This window comes from Clinocottus analis, unplaced genomic scaffold, assembly GCF_023055335.1.
Source record: "Clinocottus analis isolate CAN_PGR_092001 unplaced genomic scaffold, fCliAna1.0.p SCAF_6, whole genome shotgun sequence".
Lineage (NCBI taxonomy): Eukaryota > Metazoa > Chordata > Actinopteri > Perciformes > Cottidae > Clinocottus > Clinocottus analis.
In genome coordinates this window covers 1201848-1225496 of record NW_027176218.1, presented here as the reverse complement: position 1 = coordinate 1225496, position 23649 = coordinate 1201848, and the positions used below count along the sequence as shown (strand labels likewise).

The 23649-nt window shown below is 43.0% G+C and overlaps 1 protein-coding gene across 5 annotated transcripts in view; it reads right to left on the bottom strand.

Annotated features, from left to right (window-relative positions):
• Positions 1-384: 384 nt before the first annotated feature.
• LOC137803569 (alpha-1,3-mannosyl-glycoprotein 4-beta-N-acetylglucosaminyltransferase C-like) overlaps positions 385-23649 on the bottom strand; it is a 113265-nt gene continuing 90000 nt past the window's right edge. For all 5 annotated transcript variants that reach the window (XM_068602124.1, XM_068602123.1, XM_068602122.1 and 2 more), the window contains 3 exons: positions 7445-7598; positions 5101-5248; positions 385-3778 (listed from right to left, as the gene is read on the bottom strand). In XM_068602124.1, the coding sequence (XP_068458225.1) occupies positions 2622-3778; positions 5101-5248; positions 7445-7573 (1434 nt within the window). In that variant the 5' untranslated portion in view covers positions 7574-7598 and the 3' untranslated portion in view covers positions 385-2621. The remainder of the gene's footprint in view (positions 3779-5100; positions 5249-7444; positions 7599-23649) is intronic.

The following is a 23649-nucleotide window of genomic DNA, read 5'->3' as shown; positions in this document are numbered from 1 at the left end:
TTCACCTCTTTTATTGCGTCGTCGAGCGACCCCTCGACGCCGTTTCATAATTACACGAACGTGGAAAGTGACGAGGTTGTTTTTTTTCTTTCTGGATCGCTCTGAGCGTCACGGTGATCGTCAGAAAACAACCCTCGAGACTGAGCGATTGTTATATAAAACTGTAAATTATAGCTTGCTTTATGGAAAAAATGCTGTATTTGGATGTATTGAACACCATAAATAATATAGAAGTGAAATATATAGTTTGGTACGTGAGGAAATTCAAATAGCCCCAATGGCTCCAATGGACCCTTTGGATCCGATGGCTCCAATGGACCCAATGGACCCAATGGATCCGATGGCTCCAATGGGTCCATTGGAGCCATTGGGTCCATTGGGTCCTCGTCTGAATGTTCTCTGTTCTAAACCCTCTCTAACTTTGTTCTGCTTCACTTTATCAAAGTTAACCTTTGCAGAGAGAATGTTCACATGTTGAATGTTCACATGTTGTGCTGTGGTTTGGGATAGAGTTGGACTTTACAGCTGCATCACTTCAAACAAACAAACCTTTTCATTTCTTCCTGTGTTTCATCTTCATTTCCTGTTAACCAGATACATCTAGACTGATATTTACACATCTGAACAACATCTCACATGTGTTCCTTTTATTATACCACCAACATTATTCAAACAGTCCTAGTGGTTGCAGAGATACACACTTTCTAGTTTGGGAAAAAGGGCCTACAAATAGGTTGGCGTTCTAGTAGTTAATATGCGTAGTGTTAATTCTTGCAAATGTCTTGCTGTTAAACACGGGAGCAATTTGGGGGATTTGAAGAAAATAATGGACTCATCAAAGGGGAAAAAGCCGAGGAAGTTTCGCCCGAAGCGACGGCGGACGAAGCGAGAGCAAAGATCACACGGAGGCGGCGTTGCGAGGGCGCAACATTCGGAGGGAGAAAGAGCCAAGTGAGGTTCTTTAGCTTCGGGGGGCAGAGAGATGTTGTGTTTGCTGGTGTCGAGCGCGAGGCAAACACAGACCAATTTACTGTGGGGGAAATTGTGCTGTGGTGGAAGAAAGAAAAAAAAAGAAAAAGACAGCGACCTAAGAGCGGACCTGGCCCATTCTTCACTGTGCAATCTAATCTGGGCTCTGGGAGGAGAAGACGGGTGAAAACAAACATTGTTCTGCTGTCGGCGGCGCTGACGGAAACACACTGTAACGGCGCCAGCGGAGCAGCTCAGCGCCGCCGACACAACGGGGGGAAGGTGATTAAATCGGGAAAGAAATACTCCAGACCTGCCAAAAGTTATGTGAGACATGATGCATATTTAAGGCAACGATGACCTCGTGACACGATCCTGGTGGGGGGTTCAATGAAGGGAAATAGTTCGGAGACAAATGGGAACACTTGCAGAGAGAAAAGTCCCTAAACTGCGAGTCGCATTAGCTTTATTTGGACGGATCGTAATGAATGGTTTGGAGCATTTAGAGGAGCAACGGTGGTCAATTATAATGAAATTAACAAACTGTTTGAAGCACCTTTTCTGCAGAGCGTCGACCTTTTGGTTTCACGTGGGACACGAACAGTGCTGTCCTGGGTGAAGGTCTCGTGTTTCTTTGAGCTATCTTTGATGCTTGTTACACTCTTTGCTTGATATACATTACATCAGTTGCTTCCAACTGAATCCAACAATGTCCGCCATCATTCATTCAGTATCCTTTGATTGGAACGTACTGCGCGGTACCTTTTTCCTCGCAACTGCTGGTTAAATGCAATGAAACGTGGTTCACGGTTCCACTTTACACCAGACGAAATGTCCTAAATGCCTGTAACAAAACCTTCCTCAACTTCAATTGGGAAGGAAAAGGCTGCTGTCATTCTATATGGTTGTTTTTGTAACGCCAACAAATCCCATGAAAAGACACAAACCCTAAAATGTGTTGTTCCATCTCTTTCCTCATCCATCTGTGGATCAAAGCCCATTCGTGTCTCCTGAATCAGCTGTGGATTAATACACATTGGCGTATTAATGGTGTATTTACGGAAAAGAAGGACCTTGTATGAGGGATTGACTCAAAATGCACTAAAGTGCCTACGTTTATTGTAAAGAAGGCGCATGTCGCCCAATGAAAAGGCTCAACGACTCCAACGGAGGTCAAATGGCACAAAAGAATAAGATATATCAGACTTTGGCTGCATGGCAATACTTTGAAGTGGAATCAATTCATTGTTGTTGTTTTTTGGTCTTGTCGTAGGATTGTAAAACAACACTGTAAGATACCACAAAGAAATTGGTGAAACACGACAGAGACATCGCCCAGCCCTTCGTTAAGGTCAGCCATCAAGATGGGAAATAAATAAAAGGCTCGTGGAACATTTGAGGAAAAACATACGTTCATGAACACTTTGAGGTCAGCTTGAACAGTCCTTAAGAATGACTGACGGGGAAGATGCTCCACTAAGGTTACAACTTGCAGGTATAAAAAACTATAGATTGATTTGGCAATCAAAAATGAGTATCAATAAATACATATAAAATGAATAAATAAACCTGGAAATACATACGTTTTTTAAATAATACAAATTAAAAACCTTTTGCCCTTAAGACATACCCTAAGTCTTTGTGTACAGTCCTTATTGGCTGGGGGGTTGTGTAGTCCATAAACTTATACTTCTGATGATGAGCCACTCTTTCTGACTGGCCGTCACCACGATGCGAACGCACTCAATGTCAAAGGCGATTTTGTGGTCCACGTCCTGCACCTCAAAGTTTCCGTTTTTAAACTCCCCCAATGTGATGTAAGAGGAACACTGCTTCCCTTTTTTAGTCCCGACCACTTTCTCGCCAACCTCCAGAGCTCCGTGGTGAAGAACGTCATTCTGGCGGTCGTCGGAGCCGGTGGCGATCTTGATTTTGCTGATTTTGGTAGATTTGTTAAACACGATGACAAAGAAGTCTCCCGTGGAGGGAGGCTTCCCCCAGAAGTACTCGTCCACGGAGCTGTAGGCCTTGGCGGCGTCGTAGCTCTCGAAGACGTTGATGTTGGTGTACACGCCGGCGGGCGGGTTGTCGGGGATGTCGACGGAGTCCTCCTCGAAGTCGTCGTCCTTCAGCTTGTTCTCGGCGCCCTTGTAGGAGGAGTAGTAGCCCATGTGCTGGAACAGCGAGGGCTTGAAGCGGATCACGTCCTTCTGGGCCAGCAGACCCCGGAAGTGGATGAGCAGCCAGTCGCAGGGCATCTCCTGGTAGAACATGAGCAGGAAGTGGGCCAGGCGCGGCAGGTCCCTGGAGTGGTACAGCTTCCCGATGTAGCCCAGCTTGGAGAACTCCAGCATCACCCAGTAGGATCCCTCCCTGGAGGTGATCACCTTCTTCAGCGCCGTCAGGAAGTTCCTGGAGCAGCGCACGTCGTCCTCCAGCATCACGTAGAAGTGCGAGAGGTTGGTGCAGAAGTTGAGCAGGAAGGCGTAGTCCACGTTCTGCTTGGAGCGGAACCGCACCCGGTCCTCCGGGTCGTTGTAGTTCCTCTTCAGCCCGTCCAGAGACGGGTAGTACTCCTCCGGGGCCTGGATCACCAGGAGGCGACCGGCGATGATGTGGTGGGCGAACTTCCTGGTGATTTCCTGCACCAGGTTCTCGCACCAGACCAGGTCGAAGTCCGCCAGGTGGACCACCACCACGATCTCCTTGAGCTCCTCGTAGCTGGACTGGTCGAAGATGGACTTGATGGTCTCCAGGAGGTAGTTCCCTCTTTTTCTTTTCACTGACGACAAACCGATGGTGAGATACTCTGTGGACAGAAATGAGCGTGTCATGATATCAAGATGCAAACAGAAATGCTTTCAAGTGGCCAATTTTAGGTGCATTGTATAGTCACACAATGCCAGCCGGAGAAGATGAATCATGTGGAGTGCAACACTTTAGCTATAATATAGGCGCAAATGGTAATTTATTGACTTTGGGAATGGTAGTTTGACAGAAAATATGCCAAATAGGATCAAACTATGTGTTTAAATATGTACACTGGACCCCGAAAACGGCAAAAGGTTTTAAGGTTATGAGTTTAGATAAAAATCAGGTTTTGTTTTTCATGTCTCATATTTTTACCCATCTTCTGCAATAGTGGACTTCTTTTGCTCGTTATACTTATTATACGGTCGTGTCTACATGGGAAACCACAGTTTGTAAAACTTTCAACCATTCAAGGTTGATTCTTATGGAAAAGCCTTTTACAAGTTGTTTGTTAAGTTTTTTGTGAAGTCGGAAGATCATCTAGACCCCGACCCAATTTTTTTTTAGCACAAAACATTTTTGCCCCATTTTTCCCCATAACTTTTTTTTTCCCAAAAACTTTTTTTCCCATATTTTTCCACATAACATTTTTTTTAAATAACACTCCTCCACCCCCATTTTTGCACAAAACATTTTTTTCCCACATTTTTCCGCATAACATTTTTTTTCCCACATTTTTTCCCCATAACATTTTTTTCCCACATTTTTGCACAAAAACTTTTTCCCAAAAACTTTTTTTTCAATTCAAAAAATTTCCCATATTTTTCCACATATCATATTTTTTCCACATAACATTTTTTCCCCCATTTTTCCACATAACATTTTTCCCTGGCGACTGGGCAGCTCAGTATTCATCAGCTGATCTTCCCAACAGACATGACCGCATGTTATCAAGGCTCCACTCATGAGTCTGACTGTGAGATGTATGGTTGTAACTGAGAGAAAGCTAGTCGTGTATTGTTTGATTCATCTTTGAATTGGGAATAAAATGCAAAATGCTTTTCAGATTTAAAACCAGTGATGGATAAATGTAACTAGTCCTGGAAAACATTTAATAGCTCAGACCTTTAAATTAGAGTTTTTTGCTCTTTTAAAGTACAATTTCATGTTTGGCGACTAAACCGAGTGTCCTCGAGAGGAAGAGTGCTTCTTAATTTGGAGGCGAAAAGGTCTCGATGGGGCAGTTGCCTTTTATTGCTGCGCTTTAAAGCCCCACATCGCAGATTTTGAAGTTTGAGCTCGTGTTCCCGGCTCGCGCTCGCAGCCGTGTTCGTGAGAACAGTGGATGTAAATTTCTCTTTAAACAAACATTAAACTTACTCTTGCGGTTCAGCGGGGTACCGGCGAGATAACGATACGTGACATTAATGGTTCCAGAGGAATTACTCAGGTCTCTGAACGTGTGGACGTATCGCTCTGCGCTCGAAGGGTGGACCGACGTCTCCCTGAGCTGCCTTTTATCTCCTTCCTGCAACACAACGTGAAGAACACAACATGAAAAACACAACATCACAGGGTTCATACACTTGTTGACCAATGGATTCCATGACTTTAAATCACATTTCCATGACTTTAAACCAAACGTGCATGACTTTAAACCAAATGTCCATGACTTTAAACCAAATTTCAATGACTTTTCACCATATTTCCATGACTTTCCAAGACTTTAAACCAAATGTCCATGAGCAAACATTGTGTGAAATGTGTGTGTAAACAGTAAAAAGTGATAAAATGTAGTATTTAAACTAACAATGAGGATTCAAAGCGTACAGTAAACCTTAAATGACTCAAATGTATGAGAGACAATAGTTTGATTAAAAGAATAAACATTTATATAGATGCCTGTATGCCTGGAAATAACTGTTTAACATTCCAACACTTTCAAGGTTTTCCATGACCGTATGACATCATGTTGCATTGTGGACAATAGAGAAACAAATCCTGAACAAGCTGTGATTCCTTCTGCAGGGACGGGAAAGTCATCTTGCACATTTCAATTTCTCCAGTGAATAATTTAAATGAGGGGAATGCTTTTTTATCTTCTTTATTTAAAAAACTTGTCTCTAACATCCTGTAGAAACTTGAGACAATATGTGTTTGGACGTGGCGGAGCAGAGCCACAGCGTTTGGAGACAGAAGGAGTCTTGAAACCCCTCCAGGCTGTTTGCACAGCCCAGAAAATGGACCTGAGAAGAGCACCAGACTCTCTCTTAATAATTTAAATAACAAACACAGATAATGGACTGTGATCACCGGGGTTTTGAATAAAACGTGAATAAAGAAACAAACGATGGTTTCAACTTGGGTCCACGTCATAAAAAATTCAAACGCGTTTCCTTTTAAAACAAGCAATTATATTTTAAAAAGGGACAAAGAACAAGAAACGTGACAAAGAACAAATCCGGTTTTAAAAGCATATTTGGTCAAACGTGTTTTTCAGATGTTTAAAAAGGAAAACACTAAGTCAGTGGTTCTCAAACTTTGGGGCGCGACCCTCGAGTGGGGTGCCGAGGTATTACAGGTGGGGCGCGACCCTCGAGTGGGGTGCCGAGGTATTACAGGAGGGGCTCAACCCTCTAGTGGAGTGCGGAGGTATTACATGTGGGGCTCTACCCTCTAGTGGGGTGCGAAGGTATTACAGCTGGGGCTCAACCCTCTAGTGGGGTACGAAGGTATTACAGCTGGGGCTCAACCCTCTAGTGGGGTACGGAGGTATTACAGGTGGGGCTCGACCTTCTAGTGGGGTGCGGAGGTATTACAGGTGGGGCTCAACCCTCTAGTGGGGTACGGAGGTATTACAGGTGGGGCTCGACCTTCTAGTGGGGTGCGGAGGTATTACAGGTGGGGCTCAACCCTCTAGTGGGGTGCGGAGGTATTACAGGTGGGGCTCAACCCTCTAGTGGAGTGCGGAGGTATTACATGTGGGGCTCAACCCTCTAGTGGGGTGCGAAGGTATTACAGCTGGGGCTCAACCCTCTAGTGGGGTGCCGAGGTATTACAGGTGGGGCTCAACCCTCTAGTGGGCTGCGGAGGTATTACATGTGGGGCTCAACCCTCTAGTGGGGTGCGAAGGTATTACAGCTGGGGCTCAACCCTCTAGTGGGGTGCCGAGGTATTACAGGTGGGGCTCAACCCTCTAGTGGGCTGCGGAGGTATTACATGTGGGGCTCAACCCTCTAGTGGGGTGCGAAGGTATTACAGCTGGGGCTCAATCCTCTTGTGGAGTACGGAGGTATTACCGGTATTACAAAACAACTAAGAACAGTCTTTTTTTAACAGAATCCTTTATTAATCCCACGGTGGGGGAATTTTTCTCTGCATTTTTACCCATCCTTAGTGATTAAGGAGCACTGGGGCTTCAGTGTCTTGCTCAAGGACACTTCAACACGAAACTACATTGAGACCAGGAATCGAACCGGCGACCTTGTGGTAATCTTTTTTGCCAAATGTTAGTTAATTTTTGCAGATATGATTGTATTTGCATTGTTCTAACAAAGTGATTGCACCATGTGATTAGTTTCTGTCTGATGGAACAATCTGGGATTTTAATTGTTCTTTATTCTATTATTTGAAAAAGCACGGATGGAGGAGGATGCATCATTTTAAAGCTTGAGAACCGCTGCACTGAAGTGAAGAAAACACGCGTGACAGAAAATGCACTGACCAGCACGTAGCCATCTTCAATGTAGAGGTTGAGGAAGAGGAGGAAGGTGATGAGGAAGCCCAGGAAGGGGATGGTGGAGCGTTTCCTCAGACACCTCATCTTGTCCAGGGATTTCCACAGCAGCCTCATGGTGAACAGGCTCTCACTGGGGTATCTGCACGAGGAGAAACACCAACGTGATTACCATCCACGAGCATCATCATCATCATTCTTCAACAGACTTCTAATGGTGTGTGATAGAGTGTGTGTGTTTGTGTGTTTCCTTATCAGGGAAAGAGGTGGAGCAAATCCACTGATTACTAAAAGCCCTGCAGGACATGAAGGATATTGATATGCCCAAACAAAGGATTACTGATGCAATTTAAATGTGTCCTCACTAATAACCATGACATTATGCACCAGTTGGTCGCTGAATTTGTTCCCCGCCCTCCTGGGATTTGTGGCTGTTCAGCATATTTTATTACATTCTTATGCTACGATGGTCAAAAAGAGACGCAGCAGATAGCTCACTCCTGCTTGTTGTGAAGACGCCCATCACTCAAGGGAAATGTGATTTTAAATTCAGCTAGGCCATAGAAAAAAATGTGGAAAAAGAAAACATTTCAGGGTAAAAACCTGTAATTATTATTCTATCGATTAATATTCATTGTATTTTAATTTATTAAGCATTTCATTTGTTAAAAAATGAAACAAATTGGTTTCATTTAAGATTTGTAGTCATTAGAAAAAATTTAAAAAAATAAAAATTTGGTTGTGACAATAATATTTACATTTTTTTAATAAATATTTTAATTGTTTTTATTACTTAAAAATACAAACAGATTGATAAAAAATGACATGAAACATACAACTGAATTGTCAGGTACGTTTTAAAGGGAGTATATTTTCATTTTTTTACTCAAACTGGTGATAGTTTGTCTCCTATTTGTTAAAAAAAACAGCAAAACAACAACAGAGCCTCATTTAAGAAGCCGCAACCAGTTCAGAACTAACGGCTGATTCAGTTTTCTTCGTCCTTTCTGGTCACAAATCAAAATCCTTTAAAAACTTGGGTTATACTTGATAAACCACACGAGAGCCCTTGAGTCGGCGTAATGAAGCACAGACCAGATCTCAAAAGATGTTTTTTCATCAGAGCTTTCTTGTAAACAACTAATCAATGTCCCGATCAATCACAACCTGCTATAAATAACGTGGAGCAGGAGACGGTCGGGAGTGGAGTAAAAGGAGACGAGCAGGGCGGACGCGCCAGTCTTTTTGTACGCCTGTAACATATAAGTGTTTTTACCTTTTGAGGAAGTTGTGATCAGACTTAAGCCCAATATTTACTGTATAATATCCAAAAAGAAGCCTTGGTGGTACACGAGGAGCACGGGTCCAACAAACAGGACTTTAAACCAGAAGGCCGGGGTTTCGACACCGAGTTGTGGTTTTTATTGTAGCGGCAACTGTACATAGTTAAGTTAGGGCGAGGTGTTTTGTTGCCGAAACCTAACTGTATGTAGTTAGGTTCAGATAACTAAGTCATTTTGTTGTTTAAACCTAACTGTATGTAGTTGAGTAAACCTAACTAAGTCATTTTGTTGCTTAAACCTAACTGTATGTAGTTGAGTTAACCTAACTAAGTCATTTTGTTGCTTAAGCCTAACTGTATGTAGTTGAGTTAACCTAACTAAGTCATTTTGTTGACTAAACCTAACTGTATGTAGTTGAGTTAAGATAACTAAGTCATTTTGTTGACTAAACCTAACTGTATGTAGTTGAGTTAAGATAACTAAGTCATTTTGTTGCTTAAGCCTAACTGTATGTAGTTGAGTTAACCTAACTAAGTCATTTTGTTGCCTAAACCTAACTGTATGTAGTTGAGTAAACCTAACTAAGTCATTTTGTTGACTAAATCTAACTGTAAATAGTTAATAGTTACGTTAACCTAACTAATTTGTTTCGTTGCCTAAATCTAACTGTACATAGTTAATTTAACTTAACTAAGTCATTTTATTGCCATAAAACTTCCTTTTTTTAACGGAAAAAAAAGTTTTAAAAAAAGGACAATTCCTGTCACTGTAAACAAAGTTTTTTCAATGAAGTACCATATGAAATATTGCTGTAATATGATGTTGAAAGAACATAAAGGTACAATATCTTTCACTTCATTCCCCCTAAAGGCGATGAGGGCTAAACCTCTCCTACTTCAGAAGCTGATCATAAACTCATCAACTCACATCGTAAACCGGTTTCTACTCGTCATTAGTTCGTCTCCGCGCACCGAACCCGGAGAAAACGCGATCACAAGGTCCATCCGATGCTGAGAGCCGTGTGCACACACACATCAAGAGGCTTACGAGCAGCAGAGGAAGCCGCGACACATTCGGGCTCGGTCACACCAGCCGTTGGCAAGTCCTCACAGCAAACTGTACGACCGCAACCGGCTGCGGGAGATAAGAGCCGGGAAACGGCGGCAGGAGCCGCCTACAGATGTAACAATGGCGTTTGCTCTTCTCTCCGCCAGCAATTAGGCATCAGCTTTGTTTTTGTTCCACTGCTGCAAAACCCCCAGAGGTTGCTAATAGAATACAAACTACCTCTAAGCTCGGTTCGATGACCACACACACACACACACACACACACACACATCGATCACCTGCACCGGGAGGCGGCCTCACCTGGGAGTCGGGCCAGTCAATACCTCTTTGTGCGTTCTTGAAAACTAAATTTAACATGTCCGTCCACCGCGCGCCTGTTCTGTGCAATTTTCAACCCAAAGTGATTTGATTTTTTTGTAGGAATTATCAGTTTTTTTCTCCCTACTTCCTGCTGCAAATCTGTTGTGAGCTGGTCAGTGGCTGCATTTGTATATACCTTTTTGACATGCACACTTACAGAGAGTGTTCAAGGCCTGTGTCTGGGTATAAAATCAGATGTGGTTATAACATTTGTGTTGGTTATTAACGAGATCAAGATAATTGCACAAATCAATAGGCCCAGGTCCCCCCTAAACCCTCAAACCCTGAACCCTCAGGGACTCACTGGCGCCACCTGCCAAGTGGTCGAGCGTGAGAGGCTTTAGGGCTTGAACTGGTGTGAATATAAATGGGACGGCACTTTGCTGCAACATATCACGTGATAACACAAAAAAATGATGTGTATAATTGTCTATTTCATGCTTTTTGTACCACCGAATTGAATGTCTTCCTCACGAGATGAGACGCCATTTTAAATGATCTATTTACTGCGTGTTTAACGTCACGTTGCTGTGCATTGTGGGTAATTCACTGAGACGAAGTCGGCATGTAATGCCGGCTTACGGAAAAAGGTTCATAAAGGGGTCAAAATGTCTGCCGGAGACTCAGGCACTCGACGGTCAGACAACCCTCAAGGACCTCAAAGTCCAGGAGTTCGTAAGGGTGGACTTTGGGATCCGGTCTACGACTTTCACCCAGGAGGCCGCTCTTCAGGTCCTGTAAAACCCAGAAAACATTGACTTACTTTACCACAGTTTTGTTCTGTGAATGCATTGCAGAGTTCTGCTGGAGTGCAACACGACGATGAGAGGCATCGTTAAGACGACGACAAGCGCGAGAGTCTTCCCGACACCTCGGCTCAGGTAACGCTCGCCCGCCTCAGCGTCTTCGGTGAGAACTCGACAGCTTTTTCTTTTGGCACAAAGCTCACGCCGAGTCTCCCGACCGACAACAAAACTAAACGGTGTTCTTTTTTCCCGCCATCCAGCGGGAGATGGAGCTACAAATTAAACGGCTTCTCTGCATCGCGTTCGAAGGGAGTCGATCTCTCAGATCGGAGGTTTTTTTGTGGGGCGTGGATCCCGGCGATACAACACAAAGCACAGGCGCCTTTCTCATTTCAATAATTCAGGATGTGCTCAGAGCAGGAAGAGGATGAGGACGCTCATCCGGGGCCAAGGCGCAGCTGGGAAGCTACCGACCTAGCCTAGATAAAAACCCATCATCCCTATCTCCAGTCGACCGTATGCATCCTAAGGTATATATAGCCATGTGGACGATGGTATGGATTCACTGAGAGCGTCCATTAGCCAGACAGAGGAATGCATGTGTTGTGTTCAGTCTCGTGGCATGAATCCAGCGCAGTGAAATGGACTAAGTGTGTTTTAATGGGTGTGTCATCCTGGCAGTCACACACTCCCTCAGATGTCCCCAGCACCATTTCAGGACACGGCACACTTCCAACAGGCCGGGGCCGTTAAATATCCATTATGCACTGTGTGTGTGAACTGGACCAAATAAACCACAACACTGCCTCTCCACCCGCGTATATTACCCAGCAGCGGCGGCGGCGCCTTGCACTTAACTCGTATCAGCTGTCTGTCTCCAACTCCTCTCGAAAACCCCCGTCCTCGCAGTAAGGAGGTTAAATCGCGTTAGCTTGACATAAAGGGAGCTCGGTGGCAACAACGCTGTGACAAAAGCGGAGCGCTTTAGCCGCAAGGGCCTTGAAAATTAATTACATTTTCATTCTTGTGGCTAAATGTTCAATTTGATCAAGATTCCTCAAACCTTGCATTTTCTTAATTCAATATTCTCTGCTTTTTGTTGTCTTTTTTTAATGTAAAAGCAGACGCCAAGTGCCAGAATTCCTTCTGCTTATTACTACAGTTGCTCTTTAAAGAGATGAGATGGAAAATACGTCCAGAAAGGGTAAAAAAAAAAAAAGAACAATCCTCCAAGGCAACTATCTCCTGGTTGTTGCCTTTGGGGGTTTGGAAATGGCTCTCAGCTGGAAATCTTCTGCCCATCAATCCTGGACGTCACAGCCAGCTGAGGGTTATTGTGTTGCCGTGCAGGAAGACGAGCGCAACAAGGGAATGAAAACGAGGAGCAAGGGAATAGGAAAATGACACGAAAGGCTCTGTGTCACGAAGACAATGAAAAACCAATGTTCCTAACATCTTCTACAAAGTGCCTTTTACCATCAGGAGCATAGAACTTGGAGAGTTGTGTTTTTTTGGTCATAATTTTAGGGGAAGTGACAATTCAAAAATCCAATCCACTCGTAAAATGACCAAAAAAATTGCATAAAATGCACTTCACAAGTTACCAGAGCCCCAAGTGGGCGTCTTCAAACTGCTAGCTTGGTCTGATTATATTTAATATACCTTTTATATGAAAAATAAGTAAAATGCACCTTTAGTTTGACAATGTTATGAGCCAGCGTTCCTGTAAAATGCGCCTAAAAGGCCTATCCAGTGCTACCCAAAGTAAATTGCAAGCTGCACTTGAACCATTTGGAGTAAATGCATTTTGAAAGGTAACACTCTGAAGCTTTTTACCCCAATAGTCTGAATCCCTTGAAGTGCTGCTGACACTGAGTTATATAAGTTTGAACATACTAAAGTATAAGGGTTCAAGAAGAGAAGAGTCACAAGAAGGTCACAGGAAGTCATAGGAAGGTCACAAGAGCCACACAAAGGTTACAAGAGTCAAAAGAAGGTTACAAGAGTCACAAGAAGGTTATAAGAGTCACAAGAAGGTTATAAGAGTCACAAGAAGGTCACAAGAGTCACAAGAAGGTTACAAGAGTCACACAAAGGTCACAAGAGTCACAAGAAGGTTGCAAGAGTTAAAAGAAGGTCACAAGAGTCACGATAAGGTCACAAGAAGGCACAAATAGGTCACTGGAAGTCATAAGAAGGTCCCAAGAGTCACAAGAAGGTCACATGAGTCACAGGAAGGTCACATGAGTCACAAGAAGGTCACATGAGTCACAGGAAGGTCGCCTTACAACGTCTTCTTGTTTGTCAGTGATCAACCATGTAAATAGATGCTTACGTCTTCCTGAACCTACTCGTATGTATTATCTTTATATGTATACAGTATGTATCCTCCTCTAACCCACAGCTATGGAGGCCAGTAACTGCGATATTGCCCATTCAGATCGGTTGGCACCAACCAAAGTGGGTAGCATGATCCCACATTGGATGAATAACTAATAAATGAATCATGTAATCGATTCACCAGCAGACACAGGACGACCTAGTTTCCATGCCTTTTGCTTGCGATATAACGTTTGTTTTCCAGGTTGCGGGCAAAAAAAGTACCTTGGCAAGCCATCCCTGGATTCATCCTCGATGTCCTCCATGCGTCTCTGGCAGCCCGTGAGATGACTGATCCAGGAATTGTCTTCTTTCCCCCTGCTACACACCCCCTCCCCCAACTAATGGTGAAATCTGACAGAGGCAGACTTCAAAATGGAAAACAAGGAGCTCCCCAGTGAGGAGAAGGCAATTATGGTCTGGCCTGATGTGCAACCAAATGCCAGGAATTCTATATCACAGCAACAAAAAAAAGCAAAACAATACAAGACAAAAGGCCGACCGTTCCCTCGTCATTCGTAATGGCTTGATTGCCGCAGAGTGGAAGCCATCCTCCTCCTGCATGTCAACGATACCACTATTATTATTTTATTTTTTGAGTGCTATGAATGGGGAGCGAAGAGCAAGTAAGAAAGGAAAAAGAGCGAGCGGAGCGGCACAGAGGCGAGTCGAGTTGTCCAGTGATTCAACATCCCATCTTCCCAAGGTTGTTCCTCTCAAAGATATTTCCACAAAAGTGAAACCACAATGTCAGGATGCCTCGGAGGAAAGAACGCTCAGGAAGCAACACCTGCAACCCTGAAGAGATTGCTTCTTCTTTTTTTTTAGAGACAAAAAGGAAACCGTTGTGTACGATATCAGCATAATGAATTCATTCCTTTGAACGCCGACGGGAAAAAGTGAGAGGCAGAATAATGAAGATAAGATTCGAAAATCAAATATTCTCGACTGGGAGTCTGAGGTACACACAACGTCGAGTTCCTCCAATGTGTGTTTCGGAAATCAAAATAGCCTCTTAACAAACACTTTTCTTGCCGGCTTGAATCAACTCTCGGCTTTTTTCCATTTAGGCCGCGCCGCTTTTTAAAATGTGAAGCGGCGTTCCTGTAATGGGGGAGGAAAAAAAAAAAAAACCTGGATGGGGAAACTCATTGTGAATGCGAAGGAAAAAAAAAAGAGCAAAGATTAATAAAATGAGTAGCAGAAAGCAATTCTCCCTCATTTCATCTTGTTATCTGTTTTACATTATTTCCCCTGGGTATCCTGCACCTCGCAGATATACAGCGCCGCACAAATAATCAATTAAGCCCGAAGATTTGCGGGGATTCAGCAGTTGCTTTGTGTCGGGCCTTCAGCCACTTTCAATGGATTCGCTATCTCGATAAAAAAGCCGAGAAGTAACAAAGGCTTTTTTTGTTGATAGCAAAATTGTGACGCAGGACGGGAATAATGAATCCTTGTATTATGAAGCGGCCGTTTCGTTAATAACTCAAAATTGGACAAACGGTTTACCAATTACTACGTCTTCATAAAGGATCCCATCGTCTGCAAAGACTCGGAGACGCCCACGGCCCTTTTTTATGGAAACGCCAAAGTCGTCTTAATTATTGTCAGTGAGGGTGTTATCAACGGGAAGTTAAAGGACTGAGAACTGTGTTGCCGGGTAAATCCTGTAATGCGTGTGTCGCAGCGGCCAATCACGTTGCGAGATCATCTCCACAACGGTGATCCTCCAGAGGGCCAAAGACACAACTATTACTTTTTTCTTTTTTTTGCATTATTCAGGGTTCATACACAGTGTCACCAATGGATTTCCATGACTTTTCAAAGACTTTGAACCAAATTTACACAAGTTTTAACACAATTTCCACAACTTTTAACACAATTTCCATGACTTTCCCAGGATTTTAACCAAATTTCCAAAACTTTTAATGACATTTCCATGACTTTTAACCAAATTTCCAAGATTGTAACCAAATTTTCACGACTTTTAACCAAATTCCCATGACTTTTCCAGGATTTTAACTAAATTTCCATGACTTTTAACAAAAATGTCCATGTCTAAACAGTAAAAAGTGATAAAATGTAGTATTTAAACCAACAATGAGGATTCAAAGCATACAGTAAACCTTAAATGACTCAAATGAATGAGAGACAATAGTTTGATTAAAAGAATAAACATTTATATAGATGCCTGTATGTATGCTGCTGATATTTTGAGCCTCTTTCTTTAAAAAGCAGATTCATTATTTATAACTCGGCATGAATGAACGTCATGAACACATGAATATAACACATTTACTCGACTTTTACTACACCTTTCAGGGATTTTAATTGTTTTTTTCAGGCCTGGAAATAACCATTTTAACATTCCATGACTTTTCCAGGTTTTCCACGACCGTAATAAAAACCCCGTCTATATTACTGCCGGACGCTTTTCCCCTAAAGAGATCGAGCTCACTCGTTCTAACAGAGGAGGAGGAGGTGTTGCAGAGGGAACAGAGTGTGTGTGAGTGTGTGTGTGTGTGCTGAATGTGATGCATTCCCCATGGACATGCTGTCCAAGTGCGCCACCCTCTCCTTCCCCCTCCTCCTCCCCCCTCCACCTCACCCTGCCACCACCACCGTGGCCCTCGAGGGAGAAACAGGCAGTCCAGTGACAGCGGCGCTTCCAGCTGCTCTCCCATAAGGTTCCCGTGTGCACAACGGACCTCAGAGCGCAAAGACAAGAAGAAGAAGAAGAAGAAGAAGAAGAAGAAGAAGAAGCACCCGAAAGGAAAACATAATTTTCTCTATTCAGCATCCAAAGCGCCTTGTTCTCCTCCCAGGATGCGTTGGAGACGTCGACGGAGCTTTTCCAATTCATCAGCATTAGGGCTTGTTCTTTTTTTCCCTGCATGTCTCTCTCTCTTTCTCTCTCTCTTTCTCTCTCTCTCTTCTCTCTCTCTCTTTCTCGCACAGGTGGCGGAGGCCGGAGTAGGGTTCTGGTGTGCCAAACCCCCCCGTTGATGCTACCTTCAGAGCAATCAGGCATCAAAAACATTTGGAACAAAAGGCGGCGGGACCCTCTCGCTACCGCGGCACACGTCGCCCAGATCATCCGGCCTGTTTCCGTAATTAAAATGTGATTGTTATGAGCTTTTCTCCTCAGATCGGTCCAAATCCCCCCTCCTCTCCCCCTCCGCCCTCCTCCCCCCGCTCCACTATTTGGTGTCTACTGACTTGGCTGGAAAAGCTCCCGTATCATTTATATCCGCGAATGGACTCTTGCCATCTCTGGAAGAGCCCATCCTTAACGCCGTCAACGTCAGAGGTGTGAGAAACAACAAAAAGGTGGGGACCGCATATATTGTGACGCAGAAGCGGAGCTCAATGGCAACGTGCGGCGCGACCGAGGATCACGTCTCGATGTTTGTGTTTAACATTTTGGAAACGTTGCGCGAAAATCTTCCCGCGGCCATTTTAAGTCCCAGCATGCCCCATTCATACAATCTTTTAGCATAAAATTTGAACCGAATGACGCAGTTTTTTGATTGAAACTTCTTCCTAACAGGACAAGACTTTGTTTTATTGTGATTTTTGTTGCAGATTCTGATTCTTTAGGTCCTAATCTTTCCAAATAGGTGTCTTATTGACGCTCCAGGAGGCATTTTTTAGGGAATCTGGGTCATATCATGCTGGATGTTCATAGTCACGATCAAAATATATTTTAAAAGTGATTTTTTTTTTGCAGGTATACATTTTTTTCCAAAGACTTTGCTGAACAAATACATAGAATAAACACAAGTATTGGAATTAATTTGGGGTTTCTACAACGACTCAAACACAGGGAAAAGAAGGTCCGGAGCCAAAAATGGACTCAAGTAAAAGCACCGTTACTTTGTTAAAAAAAATCAACAAAATAAAACAAGTTTTTTATCTGAGTCTTTCTATCAATGACTGGACTTATAATAATAAAGATAATAAAAGATAAAGCAATCGTTGTCAATAATGTTACAGTGTACGATAAGTAAAAAATAACATGTCTTAAGTCACAGTTCCAGTCACAGGTCACATCCCGATGTCTCTCCGCCCACATGAGCTCAGTACCATGAGAGAAGTGGACGAATTAGTCTCTCATCTTCCTGAAATCTCTCTTATCTGATGACTCATTAGGAGATAACGCTGCGATGTCTCACCGTTAAGCACCTATTAAATACAGATGTGTTCACTTCTCCACTGTCAGCGGAGGGAGAGCGTCTGTGGGTGGAACACATGGGTGAAGACCACACCAACGTTAAGCTGTTCAACTTCTTTTTCTTTCCTTTCCCGTGTGCATAAGTTGGTCTCCGCTCTTCTGCCTCTATATCAGGACACCCCAATGCAGCGCGACCCGTCACCTGCACATGAACGAGTTTGTGTTTGTGCAGCGACACCGTTCACTTGTCGGTAAATATTGGCTGCTGAGGTAGAACAAGTAGACACAAGATAAAACCTATAGACATGAGGTAGAACCTGTAGACGTGAGGTAGAACCTATAGACGTGAAGTAGAACATATAATCGTGAGGTAGAACCTATAGACTTGAGGTAGAACCTGTAGACGTGACATAGAACCTGTAGACGTGAGGTAGAACCTGTAGATGTGAGGTAGAACCTGTAGACGTGAGGTAGAACCTATAGACATGAGGTAGAACCTATAGACTTGAGGTAGAACCTATAGACGTGAGGTAGAACCTGTAGACGCAAGTTAAAACCTGTAGACGTGAGGTAGAACATGTAGACGTGAGGTAGAACCTATAGACTTGAGGTAGAACCTGTGGACTTGAGGTAGAACCTGTAGACGTGAGGTAGAATCTATGGACGCAAGACTGCAGTAGAACCTTTTGTCGGAAGTAGAACCTGTAGACTTGAGGCGAGATAAAACCTGTAGACTTGAGGTAGAACCTGTGGACTTGAGGTAGAACCTGTAGACACAAGGCTGCAGTAGAACCTTTTGTCGGAAGTAGAACCTGTGGACTTGAGGTAGAACCTGTAGACACAAGGCTGCAGTAGAACCTTTTGTCAGAAGCAGAACCTATAGACTTGAGGTAGAACCTGTAGACTTGAGGTAGAACCTGTAGACACAAGGCTTTGGTAGAACGAGTAGACATGAGTCTGCGGTAGAACGATGGTGCGTCAGCAGACCTGGGATCAGCCACAGTCTTGCATAGCGTAGACCAGCTGACCCTCTCAATGGATCGTGTATGCACTAAATAATAAATGAAGGAAAGGAAGTGAGTTGAATGTGTCCATGTGAAAACAGAGAAAAAGTCATGATTTGTCTCGAGTAAGAGTAAAAAAAAGTAGCCGAGTACAATCTCCTCTTCAAACTTGACTTCATTGAACAGAAGGAATTTCTCTGAGCTTTTCGCACCGCAAAAGAAAGGCATCAACCAATGAAGCGGTGTGGAACGAGTGTGTCGAGTTGCTCCGATATTTAGGAAATAAACAAAAAAAAAACCCTAAGGGACCAGAGTCCCAACCAAGATGGCCACCGTGATTACTCTCTTCCACCCTGACGGAGGCGGCACAGACCGGATCCACTCCGTCTGTCCTTCCCTTCCACAATAACTCCGCCTGAGAAGATACGCTAATGGGTTCGGTATCGATACCTTCGCATCAGTTCCCGTCCTCGCGGGACCTCGTACCCTCTTGTGCGAGGGCGTGAAGATGCAGCCGGTGCTATGAATCACTGCTTGAATCCGAGATATTTAAGTATTGCAAAGTGCTCTCTGAGGGGGATGGGGGACGAAGACGTTCAATTAGTTCTTAGTTGCGTCACATCGGGCTAATAGACTGCGAGTCCGACCGTCCTCTGAGCCTTGACGTCATGTGTCGTAAACACATGCCGCCGCTCTCCCGGGGGCCATTTTACTACATTAAAAGCGCGGACCCACTTAGAATACGCAGACAACAGCCTGCCATCATGTCTACTCCATTAAAAAAAATGGAAAAATGGATGGATGGCTATGGGCGAGAAGGGGCCATTGAAAGAAAAGGTTGGAAAGAAAAGGTTGGAAAGAAAATCCCCCTCTCCTCACTCTCTGTGTGTCTCCATTTGTGAGACAGGAAGAGGAGACTTGGCTCTGCCTTAAAAGCACTTAAAAAAGCCAAGGTCACCTCCTGGTCAAATCTGTGAAATGAGAAAATGGCTGAAGGGGCAAGAGGCCGGTGGCAGATAACATGAGAATGCACTATCTCCTCCCTACACATTTTTTTTTTGTAGTGCAGGAGAGGACGGTGGCCACTGGCAGGCTTTCCAACAAAAAAAAGAAAGAAAGGAAGAAGGGAGCTCCGTGTTGAAATGAGGAACCGGAGACACAATGAGATGGCCCAGTTTCACCCAGTATGACGGCGCATACGTTCAAGTGCTCTTAGGGAATGAGATTTTTTTTTTTTTGTGATGCAGAGGGGGGAGGGGTGAATGTGAGCTCACTGTTTTGTTTGTTTTTTGCATTAAATCACAGCGGCTGAAAGTACTCAGGTGGATTTAAAGGCGCAGCGAGAGGAAATGCACCAATTACACGAGTCACACAGAATAGCGAAAACCTCCTGAAAAATGCACTTTTTTTGGAAATAAAACAAAAAAGATGATGTTTTATTGCATGTACCCGATACATAACACTAAAAATACAAAAAGATACAAAAAGAAGATCACACAAAGTGCAGACGGGAGGTTTTCCATCACTTTTCTCTGATCATTTTCCACTTTGACGATCGATATATGTAATGTATAAGTGGCCGTTCTTGACGGTGTCTCGTATATTTTTCTATGATTCATAACACCCATACTACTACTTCTATTATTATACATCGAATAATGGGCTGGCAGCTGTGACTCATATCCTCCGACTCGATGTGCCCATCGACCCCGTTTGCTCAGAGGACTCAGCGTCCCACTGAGATCTGTAATGACTCCGGATAAGACGGCCGAGGGTTTTAATGATGTGACTCAGCCGCGTCCGTGACGTATCGGGTACGAATTTCGAGCACGCGGGGCGGCTGAAGTTTTTTTATTTAATGTGAGTTTGTCGTGAGATTGAAGACGTGACCCGCCGCGGCCGCCCGTCGCGCCTCAGCCGCCAGGAACGTTTGCTTAAAAAGTTCAGCGCTGAAGAGGAAATTCACAATTTGAAAGCAAATCGATGCCCAAAGTGCAACGTATATTTTTATCTTTCTTTTTTTGTATTTGTTTTTTTGTAATGTGTAGTATGTATTGGATATTCTTAACAAATAGCATTCTGCAAATAGCATTTTTTTGTTGAGGTTTTGCTCTTCGGCCATCGATGTGAAGTTTAATTAAACTCATCTTTCACCAGAGTTTTAAACCAGAGTTTTAAACCAGTTTAAAACCAGTTTAAAACCAGAGTTTTAAACCAGCTTTAAACCACAGTTTTAAACCAGTTTTACGTCAGAGTTTTAAACCAGTTTAAAACCAGTTTTAAACCACAGTGTTAAACCAGAGTGACCCTAAACTGGTTCAGTTTTTAAACTCTGGATCACTGTTTTCTTTTCCAATATAGTTTGGAATATTAAAACAAGAAAACGCAAAACAAACTGCAATTATATTGCATAAAAAAAACTCTATGATCTTCAAAAATTCAATTTTATACGGATTTATGGTCAAATTTACTAAATTTAACAAAATTAGCACATACTTAAAATTACAAACAAAGTCAGTTGGAATAGTAAAAAAGGCAGTTAGGACCAACACCTCTGTAACAGCTGCTAGATAATAGAAGGATAATAGATAATAGAAGGATAATAGATAGATAATAGATAGATAATAGATGGATAATAGATAATAGATGGACAATAGAAGGATAATAGATAATAGAAGGATAATAGATAGATAATAAATAGATAATAGAAGGATAAGAGATAGATAATAGATGGATAATAGAAGGATAATAGATAATAGATGGACAATAGAAGGATAATAGATAATAGAAGGATAATAGATAGATAATAGATAGATAATAGATGGATAATAGATGGATAATAGAAGGATAATAGTAATATCCCTCTATGGATTTTGGAGGAAAACATCCACGAGCATGCCGGGTCACCAATCTGTATCACAGAGTTTAAACCTCACGCTGGAATCAAGAAATACGAACGCCGGACAACGATCAGCGAGCAGAAAAGGAGCGCGATACCTCAGAGGAGACGCTCGCGTTTCCCGCCGGCCTCCAACGCCGGAGTTCCTCCTCTTTGCCGACACATGGACTACCTTTCGGAGCGCCGGTCTGGTGGGAGACTGTCTTTACATCCCCGCATCCTCGGAAGTCTCCCAAGCTCCCGGCATGAATATTTGATGAGCGCCGTGTGGGGACGGCCAATCGCTAAAAGACGTTTATCTCCAATAGCCCCGACCGGGCGGCTCTCGCTGAGCTTCTCCTTTGGTAATCAAAAACAAACATTTCATGGATGAAGAGGCCCTCTGACAAAGAAACATTGATACCACTGTAATGTATGTGTGGAGATTAGCTCGGCTGCATGCCGGGAATGCGAGAGGATTCCCAATGAGGTCCAGACGTGACTACATTCTTAAAGAATATTACATTTACACCTTCCACTGCCTTTTTACTTAATACTCAAAACCTTTTACATGTTAAGTTTAGACATGACCTCAATCATTTTGAATTTATCGACTCATTGTACGTCATATAGACGTGACCTTGATGGTTTTTTAGGTTTTCCAATAACCGTACGACATACGGACGTAAATAATATTTACATTATCGACTTATCTCATGGGGCGTCGACATGATTTTGATCATTTTCACGTTGTTGACTCATTATATGATGTATGCATGTGAGCTGAAGGCTTTCCCTAAAATAAATATTAAACATTTGGCTCATGAGTTTATCAAAAAAGTGCAAAGGTACATATTTAAGCAATAAGGTACGAGAGGCAGTACTGTATCATCAATAATGTACTGTTAAGGGTGCTATTATTATTATACAAGTATGGAAGCAAGAGAAACTCTCGGCTACACATGTTTGGTAACTGTCAAGCTTGAAATGACAACAAACAGTCGCGCAATTTTAATCTACCTGTTATTTTGAGTGCACACTGATATGGAACGCTCTGGTAAATGTAAACAGGTTGTACTTTATGGCTGAATACAGTACACCCCGTGACTCACTCTCAACCAATCAGAATGCTCGATTTGATCCACCCGTTTTATAATAGCTATTAAGTAGGATTGCTACTTTTTGTTGCAATCCTACTTAACTAGTTTCAACAAAAAGTAGCAATTCTACTTAAAATCTAATATGTAACTTTGCACTTTTTGGTAAACTCGTGAGCCAAATGTTTCATACTTATTTAAGTGCCTTTTTGTGAAAATTGTATGTGTTGTTTTGCTTTTGTTTTAGTTTATTCATGTTTTATTTACATTTTTACACGCCCGACGATTGGACCATTAAAAGTTCATGGGTCTTTTAAAGGGCGTACTTGCATAATTATGCTGATAAATGATCATATCAGTGGTATACAATTATATCAAAATTACATTTCCATCATTTTATCGCTATTATTTCCGGGACGATATTCAGTTTCAGTTTCATTTATTGAACAAAAGAAGCAGCCTTCTTCTTCGTCTGGCCTTCCACGAGTCCCCGAGAGCTCACGGCTGATACATAATAATCATAATTAGCTATTTTGGGACTCGGGCCTCCACTTATTCACCTCTAACGACCCTATTTGTGCCACGGTAACCGTCTGCGGTCATCGGCCAGACCTTGAGTTTTTCCATCATCAGCCCATTATTTCATAACCTTGCTTTATGCAAAACACCGAGGCACTCGTGATGACAGCAAGCAGCTCCGCAGGTCCTCGGAAAAAAAAAAAAATGCTTTTGCCTTTTTTAATGATGCTGCAATTGGGCAATTCCTTCACTGTAATTCAACGATTACAGTTCCTCCTCTTCCACCTCCGACTAATGAGATTGGAAAACCGCTGGATAATGTTGCACTTCTGCTCCTATTAAAACCCGCGGTGACTTTGTGGAAGCACCTGTGCTGGGATATGTATCGCAGTCGTTTTGTGCTACGGGGCAACAGAAGTATTTTTATGGCACCTTTGACCTTGAGAAGAAGAGCAGGACTGCGGTACACTGTGGGCCGCGACCCGGTGCCCTATGGGACGCTGAGGACTTTTATAGTGACATCATAACACACTTGCAGTCGGCTCTTTAATGTGACTTGTGTTTGAAAATGTGGTGGCCTTTTTTTTTTATTGCTAATCATATGGAACTAAATGAGGCACCGAACCAACTGTAACACAATTACACTTTAATTAACGGGTGTTTTACTGTTCTGTGACATTTA